At 47.7% G+C, this 13,182-nt stretch overlaps 1 protein-coding gene across 5 annotated transcripts in view; it reads right to left on the bottom strand.

Moving 5' to 3' along the window:
- The window catches only part of STIM1 (stromal interaction molecule 1), a 188,249-nt gene extending 176,521 nt beyond the window's left edge, over positions 1-11,728 (bottom strand). For 2 of the 5 annotated variants that reach the window (XM_058687952.1, XM_058687955.1), the window contains exon 1: positions 10,929-11,724. In XM_058687952.1, the coding sequence (XP_058543935.1) occupies positions 10,929-11,067 (139 nt within the window). In that variant the 5' untranslated portion in view covers positions 11,068-11,724. Of the gene's footprint in view, positions 1-10,928 lie in introns of all 5 variants that reach the window. The other 3 variants (XM_058687951.1, XM_058687954.1, XM_058687953.1) reach the window with 3 other exon arrangements.
- Positions 11,729-13,182: the final 1,454 nt, after the last annotated feature.

The following is a 13,182-nucleotide window of genomic DNA, read 5'->3' as shown; positions in this document are numbered from 1 at the left end:
AGTGCTACCAGCTTGATCAGAGATGAGAAGGAACTCATGGCTAGCACTAATGTCAGGGAACCCTTCACAGAGGACTAAGAGGCTAGGTAGGAAGAAAGGAGGAGAGGGAGGGGCAGTCTGAGAAAAGAGTACAAGGGCAGAAGGGAAAGTGAAAGAGAGGCAGTAGAAGGTGTGTCCTGCAGACCAGGATAAAGGAAAAAGTGTGGCTGGGCCAAGAGACAGAGAGAGGAACAGAGGAAGACGAAGTAGGCAAAATGTCCTGGGACCAGAACCCTAGGTCAGGAAGGAGACCACCACACACAGAGGGTCTTCAGAGCCTACACCATCTCTATTCCAAGCTCCCCAGCAGAAAACAAAAGTACAACGCTGATGGCGGGTTTGAGGTTTTTCTTTGCGCGGCCTCTCATGAAATAAATCTGCTCCACTCTGACAAACATTACAGGGCCATAGCCATCTCTGCACAAGTCTGCTTGCCCCAGCAAGCTGCGCCAACGTAGGCGAGATTTTGTCAAATTCTCAGTGCCCAAAGAATGCCCTTGGCACCTTCCAGGTGGCCACAAGTAACCACACAAAGTTTTAGATACATTTACCCTGGCTGTGGAGGCCCCAAGTCCATACATTATGAAAGCAGCTGGGCCTAACAATGGTGAGACATGCACTAAAGCTCTCTGATGCTCCCCCTTCAGGGAGCCTGCTCTGTACATCCCAAGAGACAGAGATTTCTCTTGCTCTGAACTGAGATGCCAAGGGAGTGGTACAGAATGCAGATATTAGTCACCAAATGCCACAGGTATTACTGGCTCCTTTCCTTGCCTTATGTGAAAGCTCTCTAGCTGTACGGGGAAACTCCTCAGAAGCAGTGCTTGACATTGACTTTTGAATACTCCCAATTCTGCCCAGCCCAATTTCTGTAAACAAAATACAACATTGTGAACCACTTTCTGGTTTTCCTCTGTATAGGTCTCAGACCTCTAACAATCCAAACTGGCTGCACTAGGGTAGAAAGACTCCACAACAGAGTAGAAACAGCACATGAAGGAGAATCAGACATAATTAGATTCTAGCCTTGGCTACCACCTTCGGCAAGTTTATTCCTCTCATATGTAAAATGAGGAGTTGGGGAGAGATAGTCCTTAAAAGCCCTTCAGCTTTGACACAGTAGGATGTTAAGTCCTGGCACCTAACACCAATATCCTAAAAGGTCAGAGTGAGTTTTCCATCTGTCATTGTATAAGTCCCAATTCAATGCCACTTGTAAGTCTAGCTCTCTGAGGCCAAGCTGGGGCAGTTAAGGCTCCAAGGTCAGTAGATGTAAAATGGGCTTCAGAACTGAAGATATCAAACAAGGAGGTGGGAGGCAGGGCTAGAACCTAGGATAAAAAGCTACTTTAGGATTGGGCCTAAGACACAGGAGGAATATAGAGGGAGGGGCCATGCCAACTCTACATGTCAAAGCAAAGGAGTTATGCGTGAACCAAGAAGATATAATATCAAAGGAAGTACAGAGAGACTCCACAAAACTCTAGGAGACAAGCAAAGGAAGTCGAAGAAAAGCTAAGAGGGCATAGCACCCAGAAGCCATTGTTCCCAAGATGATGGCCCTAGGGTGATACCACAGGCATCCTCTAAGATGGCCCCAGTGATCCCATCCTTCTGGTATTCATGCCCTTGTGCAGGCCCTTCACCTTGAGTATGGACTAGACTGACTGACTTGCTTCTAACAAATAGAATATGGCAGAAGCTATGACACATCAACTGCAAGATTAGGCAGTAAAAAAACTGTCATTTCCATCTTCGGCACTCCCTCTTGGATCACTTGTCCTGGGGGAAACCAACTGCCACGTCATGAAGCAGCTCAATGGAAAGGTCCCTGTAGCAAGGGACCAAGGTCTGCAAACACGTAAATTAACTTGCAAATGCTCTCCCCCCAAATGAACGTCAGCCGCAGCCCAACAATTTGATGCAACCTCATGAGAGACCTTAAGCCAGAGGCACCCAGCTAAGTGACACCCAAATTCTGAACCCACAGAAACCATGAGATAATAAATGTTTACTATTTTAAGCCTCTAAGTTTGGGGATAATTTGTTATGCACCATTACAGGTGGGGACCAGGCCCATCTGGTCAGCCATTTCAAGTCTGCAGGTGGGGCTGGGGAAGTGGTTACACCCAATAAAAGGAAGGGGGTATGGGCCGGAAATAAAGTCAAATACCAGCATCCAGATTCTATCAACAGCTTCCCTCAGCCTAGAATAAACCCTGAATAAAAGCCTAGTTTGGCCACACCCTGAGCCTATACACATTTGATGGGTACACCTCAGGGTAAACAATGGATCTCCAGCAGGTTCAGGGTAGCAACTACTCTTAGAGAGGCAACACCATGAGTAGATACCTGGATTCTGACTGAGGCTTTTCAGTCCCCAACTATCCCTACTTACATAGTACTTTAGAGTTTATGAAGCCTTTTCACTATAGAAGTCATCTCATTTGATCCTCACTAGAAATCTGTTCACTAAGGTTATTTATTCTCTTTCTACAAATGAAAAAACTAAGGCTGAAAGAGATGAGATGACCTGCCCTCCACTAGATCCACAGCTAGCAAGGAAAGGAGCTGGAATTCTAAAGTCCCCCTAAATCCAGATATTTATGTATGATGGCTGTGGCCAACTCAGACCCTTCTGCAAAGCCGAGACAATCCTCTCACTCTACATCTAGGCTTCTATCCAGCCCCACCCACTCACTTGCCAACCCTCTCCTCCCCACTCCACATGGGTCCTTGTGGAGTTAGACAGTTTCCCAGCTACTCTTAACTGCATTCTCTTGTTAAGGGCTGCAATGATAAGAGTCTGGTGCCTTTAAAATCCTACACAAAGTTCTTCCAGGTGAAATGAGGCTATTACTGGACCCAAACTGATCTAGATGATTTTTCCTAACAGAGACAAAGAGTGAGAAATTCTAAAACAGTGAACTTTCTAAGTTAAGTGAAGCTTATTTCTTCAACGTTAGCTAACCCTTTCCAAGGAAAATTTTTTCAACTTCTAACCAGCTTAGTGAACTACAGGAGAATCAGAATCAGAAAACAAATCCCCTTCAGTTTAGTTCTACAAACTTTATAAAATACAAAGTATACTACATGCCAAGCAACGTGCTAGGAACTTGCTGTCCTAAGCCCCGAGGAGCTTATGGTATACTGAGGAAGGCAAGCACATACACAGAGGACTCCAACAGCATAGCATGGTTCTTAAGATTGTAGACTCCACCAGCCTCCACAGCAGTACTTTCTGATATATGACTAGACTATTCAAACACCCATGTTGATATAGCCATCGCCAGACCACTTAGGCTAAAAGGGCTCTGAGTGTCAGATCAGTGAGGAACACATCAACAGGTATTATGTTCTGATGAAAGAAAGAAAGAAAGAAAGAAAGAAAGAAAGAAAGAAAGAAAGAAAGAAAGAAAGAAGAAGGAAGGAAGGAAGGAAGGAAGGAAGGAAGGAAGGAAGGAAGGAAGGAAGGAAGGAAGAAAGAAAGAAAGAAAGAAAGAAAGAAAGAAAGAAAGAAAGAAAGAAAAAGGAAGGAAGGAAGGAAGGAAGGAAGGAAGGAAGGAAGGAAGGAAGGAAGGAAGAAAGAAAGAAAGAAAGAAAGAAAGAAAGAAAGAAAGAAAGAAAGAAAGAAAGAAAGAAAGAAAGAAAGAAAGAAAGAAAAAAGAAAGAAAGAAAGAAAGAAAGAAAGAAAGAAAGAAAGAAAGAAAACAGTAAAGGCTTAGAACACAGATCCCCAGAGTTATACTTCTGATCCTGTCAGAACTATATAGGACCAAGAACACAAGTTTCTCAGCTGTAAATTTGTCACCTTTAAAAAGGGCATAATAGGGGCGCCTGGGTGGCGCAGTCGGTTAAGCGTCCGACTTCAGCCAGGTCACGATCTCGCGGTCCGTGAGTTCGAGCCCCGCGTCAGGCTCTGGGCTGATGGCTCAGAGCCTGGAGCCTGTTTCCGATTCTGTGTCTCCCTCTCTCTCTGCCCCTCCCCCGTTCATGCTCTGTCTCTCTCTGTCCCAAAAATAAATAAAAAACGTTGAAAAAAAAAAATTAAAAAAAAAAAAATAAAAAGGGCATAATAATAAAAACAGTCCTACCAACTTCCAAAGTTGAGGATAAAATAAAATAGATTATAAAGGAATGAACAGTACTGAGCATGGATGAAAATATCAAGTACCCTGGGTGAGCAGCACCCCCAACGATTGAGGAAAAGCCAAGAATGTGATGGTTTGAAAGGAAGAGAGAAATTATGAGCCATTCAAACAGGCCCAGATTCCACTTTTTCCAACAAACTTTAAAATAGGTTTTAGGGCTAGGCACAATAAAAACAGAGATGAATAAAGGACAATCCCTCCTCCCTTCTTCCACAGAGCTTACACTTGGGAGAGAGCAAACATATACAATGTGTTATGTGCTACATTAGAAATTTATACAAAGTGTCCTGGGGGTAATAAAGAAAGTTCTGTATTGTTATTACTTTATTTCTTAAACTGTGTCCTGGGCACATGGTATGCAATGTATTATTCTTTATAGTTTGTTATATATCTTAAATATTTCATATTTTTTAATGTTTATTTATTTTTGAGAGAGAGACAAAGTGCAAGCAGGGGAGGGGCAAGGAGAGGGAGGGGATACAGGCTCCAGGCTTCAAGCTGTCAGCACAGAGCCCAACACAGGTCTTGAACCCACAAACCACGAGATCCTGACCTGAGCTGAAGTTGGATATTCAACCAACTGAGTCACCCAGGTGCCCCAAAATATTTCGTATTTTTTATCAGCAGTAACCAGAGAGAGAGGGAGAGAGAGAGAGAGAGAGAGAGAGAGAGAGAAAGAAAGAAAGAAAGAAAGAAAGAAAGAAAGAAAGAAAGAAAGAAAGAAAGAAAGGAGAAAGTTCTGTTGGAAGCCCAGTTTGGTGTCTTTCTCTTTCCCTAGAAGTCTAACAGCCAGAGCTGCTGGGTTTCCTGGAGTATCATTTCCCATAAAGGGAAACGTACCACAGCATGCCCGTGAAGTCATTAAGCAACGTATCTCCAAGTTACTCAGCAGGAAATGAGGGGCCTCTTTGTGCTCAAAACCCAAGTCCTGTGGAGCCCTAGGAAACCATTCCCCTCAACAAGACCTCGTCCCTTCCTTGCCAGAGAACAGGCGTTCTTAACACGAAGGCCCCACATTCCTAAGGAGACCATGGACAGAATTCAGAGGGGACTGTGAATTTGGATGGGAAGGAAATTGCATCTTTATTTCCAATATTCTTTTACTGAAAGTTAATATTTCCTTCTATTATATATTATGGGCAACCAACCACAGTATTACCAACAGGACCTATGATTTTGTCACCAAAAGAAATGACAGACACTTTCACATTACATTACACTGTTGTAGGCATCTCAAAATATTATTTACACTCATCATTATTTCAAAATTATGGTAGTTCTTAGCTCTGCCGCTAGATTACATCTGAGCACAATCTTCTGTCTACAGGCCCTCATGCTAGGTAACTGGCCAAGTATGAAGCAACTCTGCCCAGTTATTGTTCAGCCAGCCGCCAAACAGTGAGACTCCATATGCTCACCCTGGTGACCCAGACATCTACAATGCCCCCTTTCCTCCAGCCTTCCCCAAGTCAAGACCACTACTCCCTCCTCGTTCCCTTCTGCCTCTACCCAACTCTTCCTTCCAGGAAGCCCTCCCCAGCCACCTCAGCCTAGCCCAACCCACACACAGCTCTCTTAATCCTTAGTCTACAGTGTCTACACTGCCTGGATTTTTGCTTCATTAAGCCTGTGCTTTATGCTACATTTAATATTCTCTAAATAAATATTCCCACCCCTACCCCCCAGATTTAGACTTCTTTGGTAGCCCTGTCTCTTTTATAGTGCAAAGCAAGCAGTAAGCACTCATTATGGGCTTGCGGATTGAATAACCAATTAAGTCAGGGTCCTTGACTCGATTGTCTTCATCTAGTTCCACCAGTAACCCACTGTGAAACTTTGGTTTGATGCTTCTCTGGATGTCGGTTTCCTCGTTTGTAAAAATAAGTGGGTTGAACTAACTGATGTTTCCACCTCTTAACTTCTGAATTAGGCAACCACTTTTTATCTCCCAAGATCTGAGAAAAAATTATGGGGGAAACCGAAATGCCTCCCCCAGCTCTCCCAGGCACTGTTAGTCACTTGCTCCTCTGGGCTTCCCACACTCTTTTGTGTGTATATACAATACCTCTATCACAGCATTTATCACAAGTTGTGAGAGAGTGTGTAACCTAAGGGCTGAGGTGAAGGCAGGGAGAAGAGTCAGGCTGCCTGGATTCAAATACTGGATCTACTTCCCACTCGCTGTATAACCTTGGGCAAGTTACTTAACCTCTCTATGATTCCATTTCCTCAAATATAAAACAGGGCTAATACTTAGCACACCAGATCACGTAAGAAATAAATGAAACAAAGTGTTTGGAATAATGCCTGCCACACACTAAGAACTCACAAAGGCTAGTTGCTATTATTGCTGCTGTTATTAATGTCTTACTAGGCACTGAGTTGCTACTTCAGCTGGATCTCTGTCCTCCTCCTATTCTCCAAACAGCACTCTGCTTATGCTTTCTCTTGCAGCACCCACCACACAATATATTTATTTATGGATTTATTTCCTATTTCCCCACTAGACTGACTGTAAACTCCTTGAAGGCAGAGAACATGTCTGTTTTGTTCATCCTTAAATTCCCACCACCAAACATAGTGTGTGGTCCAGAGAAGACACTCAAACATTTGCTGAATAAATAGCACACGAACTGCCACTCTTTGAGGTTTGCTGAATAAATTAACCTAGCTAAGAGGTGATTGTCAAAGCCAAGGTATGGATGCAGATGATGTCCTAGCTGCCCCAGGATTAATGTGACCCTCTCTCAGCCCCAATATTAGCCTCAGCCAAGTCCCACCCACCTGCTCTTGGCCCCAGTCCAGTTCCGGGAGCTACCCTCAGCTAAAATTAGCATAGCCACCAAGATGGCCAGGCCATTTATAGCCTCGGAGGCAGCAGCAACTAGCCGGGTGGGCAGGCAGAGTTCTGCCTTCCCACTACCATCAGGAATTGATTGAGAAACCAGCCTGCAGTCCACAAACTGCCTAGATGCCTATCCTGCAAGGCCCTGTTGTGGCTATAATGAGTCACACCACAGTTCCTGATCAGAGACCCTCAGTATCTCCAACACTGGCAGTCACAACCTGACTCACCTGGGATCCCCCCACAAACATTCTACAGAAAACATTTTGAGTTTCTGGAAGCAATGAGCCCAGAGTGTATGGGAAGTTCCAAGCATCAGTTCCAGGACAGCTTCAGAAATGCAGTCCCCAGGGTAGCACTATGAGAGTATGAGAGTATATCTTTACTGAGAAAGTAACTTAGCACAGCTGGGTGTGCAGGCATCAGAGAGTCAGAGGTGACAAGAATGGCCTCCCTACTGTCCAGTGAGAGAGCCTCATAGCAGACCACCTGCTTTCACTGAAGGAATAGGACTTTCAGATAAACATATACATCCAACAAGAGAAAAAAATCCAATTCTCTGGGCCCTGCAGAAGATCTGGATCTCAGCTACAGTCACCAGGGCCTGCCTAAATAATTCACCAGGAAGAAAGTAACATTCTCTCAGCCCTGCCTAGCACTCCTTTAACAAAGCAGAGCCAAAGAAGATGGAAGAAATGTAAAACTTGTCTAAAGACTGCACAGAACCAGTTTCTTCATCTATAAAATAGGGGATAATACCACCTGCCATGCATTCTAGTAGGCTATCATGAGACTTTTACAGGAAAAATAGCTGTGTAATTGTAAAATATAAACTGTAGAGAGCAAGGGACACTTGGCTGGCTCAGTCAGTAGACATATGACTCTTGATCTTGGGGTCTTAGGTTCAAGTCCTACATTGGGCGTATAGATTACTTAAAAATTAAAAAAATCTTGGGGTGCCTAGGTGGCTCAGTTGGTTAAGCATCCGACTTTGGCTCAGGTTACAATCTAACGGTCCATGGGTTCAAGCCTCACATTAGGCTCTGTGCTGACAGCTCATAGCCTGGAGCCTGCTTCAGATTCTGTGTCTCCCTCTCTCTCAGCCCATCCCCGACTCATGCTCTCTTTCCATCTCTCAAAAATGAATACACATTAAAAAAAAATTTAATGAATAAGTTAATCAATTAAAAAAAAAAATATATATATATATATAAATTTGGGGCACCTGGGTGGCTCAGTCAGTTAAGCATCCAACTCTTGATTTTGACTCAGGTCGTGATCTCAAGGTTTGTAAGATTCAGCCCCACATCGGGCTCTGCACTGACATCACAGAGCCTGCTTAGGATACTCTCTCTCCCCTTCTCTCTGACCCTCCCCCGCTCACTCACTCTCTCTCAAAATAAATAAATAAACATTCTAAAAAAATAAATAAAAATAAACTGTAGAGAACACATAAATTGACTAGGTATGCTGAATCTGATTAGAGAAATGGCAAGCTTACAGACAAGTAAAATTCCTGTGTTCTAAGAATACATGGGGACTGGAAAAGCTAGGAAAGTGCCTGGCTGCATAGAAAGCTTCTCCTCAAATCCTTTAGCAGAGTCCTGTCTATGAACCACCTCTTTGCAAAAAAATGAGTCCCTGAGTCAAAGTCTCAGACAGGCCAGGCCCAAGGGGATAAACTCCTAGAACAATAGTGCTGGGGTCCCCAGGTTCCCACAAACTATAACCATGCCCAGCACCTAGGGTATCTGTCTGAGACTTCCCTCCTTAGTATTCAGTATTATTATGACAACAGAAACTAATTTATTTTTTTAATGTTTATTTATGTATTTTAAGTTTCTTTATTTTGAGAGAGAGAGAGAGCAAGTGAGAGAGGGGCAGAGAGAAGGAGAGAGAGAGAGAGAGAGAGAATCCCAGGCAGGTTCCATACCATTAGCACAAAACCCAACATGGGTCTCGATCTCAAGAACAATGAGATCATGACCTGAGCCAAAGTCGGACACTTAACCAACTGAGTCACCAGGCACCTCTATTGTTCATTAATTTTTGAGAGAGAGCAGGAGAGAGGCAGAGATAGAATCCCAAGCACGTTCTGTGCCATCAGTGCAGAGCCCAATACGGAGCTCAAACTCATGAACCACACAAGCATGACACAAGCCGCAATCCAGAGTTGGACACCCAACTGACTGAGCCACCCAGGCACCCCAACAGAAACTAATTTCTGAACTGAGAGGAACCAAACCAAACAAGAGGCCTAAGTGATACAATCAGCATAGCCAGTCCTTTAAGATATGTTGTAAAGAGGGCTGTCCCCCTAAGCCCAAGTCATGGGGTGGTTCTGAGGGATGCTAGAATGCCTCTTACTTTAGGCAGGTGTGGTCACACACGTGCACATACACACAAATCTTGATAGCAAGCTAATGCCTAAAATTCAAAACTTTATCCCTTTAGCCTGTGTCTAAGATATAAAACACCCCCCCCCCAAAAAAAAACCTCATTTTATGCCAGGCACTCATATTTTAGGGTGAGAAAAGGACCATTTATCAGTTATAAACAGGAATGTCACTGAAACAGCAGAGATGCTCCAGTTTGATCTACATCTGCCTACTAGTCTTTCCCTTCACAAACCCAGCAAAAACCAAGCTTTGAGCTACATTTCAGGGGCCAAGGAGATAGCATATGGAGAAAGAGGTTTAATATGTGAGAAAGACCTATCTTCAAAATAACAGCCTAGGTGCTATGCTTGGACACAGGACAATCCTGACCTCAATTGGAACCCAGCCCTTCAGATATCTGGAATCACACTCACCCGAATCAAAGAAGTTAAAAAAGGGAGTTTTCCAACAAAGAATCTATCACCAAAGCCATCATCTGGATCCATCCATGAAACTTCCCAGCCACCATGACCTATGTTTCCTTTTCCTCCTTGAATCAATGGGTACCCATTGAGCAGTCCCCTCATTTAAGCTTGCCTACCTTCATCAAGAACTCAGCTATAAACCCTCCCCACTCTGCACCCCACTACTTTGGATAGATCACAATAACGGAGTGCGAGAAATGGGGAAAGAAAACGGAATTCCTTCTAAGCCTTGTGTAAAACAAATGAATTTTACAAAAGTACTCTTTCCTTCTGCAACAGAACACCAAAGCTCCCGATATCTGACAAGTCTCCATGATTTGCATAAGGAAAAAAGGACCAAACATGTTATAGAATGATCCAGAACCTTGATCAGTCAGGAGAAACAGAATACATCAACAAGTGGTCCCAGAAATCATACCATACCTATGATAAGAAAAAGCCATTAAACTCCCTCGTGGTAAGTGGGATTCTAAGGAACTAGGTGGATATTTCAAATGAGATAGCTAAAGACAGAAGATTACCTAAGGGAAGGGTGGGACTAAGTTTCCCACGCTTGTTGGAACAGAAAGACACACCTCAACACCAAGCTATAGGGCAAGAAGGCTGGCCCAGCCCTGACTTTCCCTGCCCAGCCCAAGTGGCCTCAACCTCCCCTGTGCTGCCAAGTGCTGAAACTGGCCAAGAGCAATAGACTTATCATCTGCCCAAACCATTCTTCCTGACAAGTAGTCCTGAGAAAGGGTCCTGGCTTGATAAACCGAAAGCCCAAGGTGCCCCAAAGGCCAGCCTCCTCTGGTTACCGACAAAAGACATCCTGGGGAGGGAGGAGGAAAGTTGTTCACGAGAGACAGAAACATTAGCGGTGGCTCCTGAACAGAAAGAACTCCTTGGGTTACTGAGAACAGACAGTGCCATGTGTGGGTCCTCCATCAACTTCATATGTAGAAACCTAAGGTTCCACCTGCCCACTCAGGCACCTCCGTTCTGAGTCAACGCCCCCAGCCCAGTCCAGCCCGTGGCAAGGCCTTACCTGCTGCAGTGGACTCCTCAGAACTAGCCCCTGAGCCGGTTCCTGTACCCTTCTCGCTGTGGCTATGGCTGAGGCTCTGGCCGTGATGCAGGAGGAGCCCCCAGAGGAGCCACAGGGCTACACGGGCGCACACATCCATGACTCTAGGTCTCAGTCAACATGCGCCTGATGTGGACACCTCGGGATCCCAGAGGCAAAGCCGGGAGCCCAGAAGTATAGCCGACAGTCCTGGAACCCCAGGCAAGATGCCCTCGAGGCGCCGCAGCTGTCCAGCCACCCGCCGGCCTGCCTCCTCCGACAGCCAAAGGTCAAGTGCTCCAAGTTTGGGCGCGGGAGGAGGGCGGGTGCCTCCGGTCCAACAGTGGGTCCGCCGGAGCTGCGGCGGCCTGAGCGCCGGGTCTGCTCCGGCCGCTTCCGGAGAGTTTGGACAGGGTGGCTGCGGGGCCGCTGTCAGCTCCGCAGCGGGCTACACCTCTGCGGGAGGGGGGCGGACGGGCGGGATCTCCCGCGGACACCGGAGTGGGGGAGGGAGGGAAGGAAGGGGAAGAGGGGGGCACCTGGCCTCGCCCCGCCGAGTAGCCGCGAGCAGCACAGGCTGGGAGAGGGCGTGCAACTCGCAGGTCCCCGCGGGCGCGGGCGGCTCCGGGATCCCAGGCCTCCTAGGCCGAGGTCAGCGCCCCCGCCCAGTCCCGTGCCCAGGCGAGCGGCGGTGCCCAGGTTCAGCCGGCGGACGCGCACTCGCCAGGCCCGGGACAGCGGCTCCCCTGCAGGCTGGCGGGCGGCGCGGGGCGGGCCCGGGGCGGGCGGGGGCGTGCTCTCCTGCAGGCCCGCCCCGCGCCGCCCGGCCCCCAGCGAAGCCCGGCCCGCCCCAGCGCCGGGCTTATCCCGGAATAACCTGTTGGAAGCTGCTGCCGGGTGCCCCCAGCCCGCGGTTGGTTTCCCCAGACCCCGGCCCGCCCTAGTCTCTGCCAGGACACTCCTCCCGCACCAATGGTCCGGTCCCGACCTCCCCTTCCCTCACGGGAGTCTCTCCCGCTCTAACCGCCCGCGGTTGGGCTGGCGGGCCACGGACACGCAGTTGCTCAGGTAACCCAGGCCTGCGGCGACGGCGACAGTAACTGCCCTGCCCGGGTCTCCGGGCCTCGGTGATGCTCCAGTCGCCTCAGCTCTAGAGCGGGGTTGGATAGAGGCCCCTGGCACAATGATCGCAGTCCCGGGCTGCCTAAAGCGACAACGGCCTGGCACGGTTGGGCCGGGGGCACGCTCCCAGCCCCCACCCCGGACCCTCTTTCAGGCTCCGCCCGCCCGCCGCACCGCGCAGCCAATCAGCTTTCTCCTCTCTGCAGTTTAGGAACCTGCGCGCTTAGTCACCCGTGCGCAGCGGCCCCTGGCGGACAAATCTGGGTGCTGCAGACAAGACTGGAGCTCCTGGGAGGCCCTGCCCCTTTGCAGAGGGTTGGGGAGTGAAGCAAGGACCCGCCCCGGGGCAGCCCATTAAGGACTGCGAGTGCTTTCAGAGGAAATAATGCCAGAGAACAAAATGCAACATACAAAACGCTATACGTAAAATTGCCCTGCACATCCCTTACGTCTCGGCTAAAGGACCCATCTGCTTTCCTGACCCCTCTCCCCGCCTCATCCAAGCGAAGTCGGATGCCCTCCCTTAATTGTCACAGCCTATTTTCCTACCTGCTCCTCAAATCCCCTCCCCTTTGAGGTTTTTGTGGGTAGGGCCTGTGGCTGGTTCCTCTCTGCCTCTCACTCTCCCAGCTCCCTGTGTCGCTTGGAGGAGGTGTTAGCGACCTAGAATGAGTGCCCCCATCAAGAGAGAGCCGCGCCTGGGCCTCCTTCAACAGAGCCTGCATTTCCTGTTCTCTCTCGAGTACGCTGTCAGCAGATCTTTACTAAAACCTGCTCTGTGCCCTACCCTGTCCTTGGCACTGGAGTCAGGGGAAGGGATTAGGCCCAGGTCCTCCTCTGACTGACCGTGCTAAGCCAGCTACCTGTTCTGAGCGAGCCCTCAGAAGACCAGAACGTGGATTTGCCTAACAGCTGCCTGGCTTAAGGGTTAGGCTGTTGATACAAAAATACACGTCTAACGTCATCTACCAGCACTCTCCCCCACTCTCTTCTTAAGCTCCAGTCGCACTGGCCTTCTTTAAAGTTCCTCAAACACATTGAACCTTCACCATCCAGCCTTTGTATCTGCCGTGGCTTCTCTGCCCTCCTACCTCTAGCTCCTCGTATAGCTGTC

Source organism: Neofelis nebulosa, chromosome 10 (genome assembly GCF_028018385.1).
Source record: "Neofelis nebulosa isolate mNeoNeb1 chromosome 10, mNeoNeb1.pri, whole genome shotgun sequence".
In the NCBI taxonomy this organism is placed as follows: domain Eukaryota; kingdom Metazoa; phylum Chordata; class Mammalia; order Carnivora; family Felidae; genus Neofelis; species Neofelis nebulosa.
The sequence above is the reverse complement of the archived record's forward strand: the minus strand, read 5'-3'. Positions and strand labels throughout refer to the sequence as shown.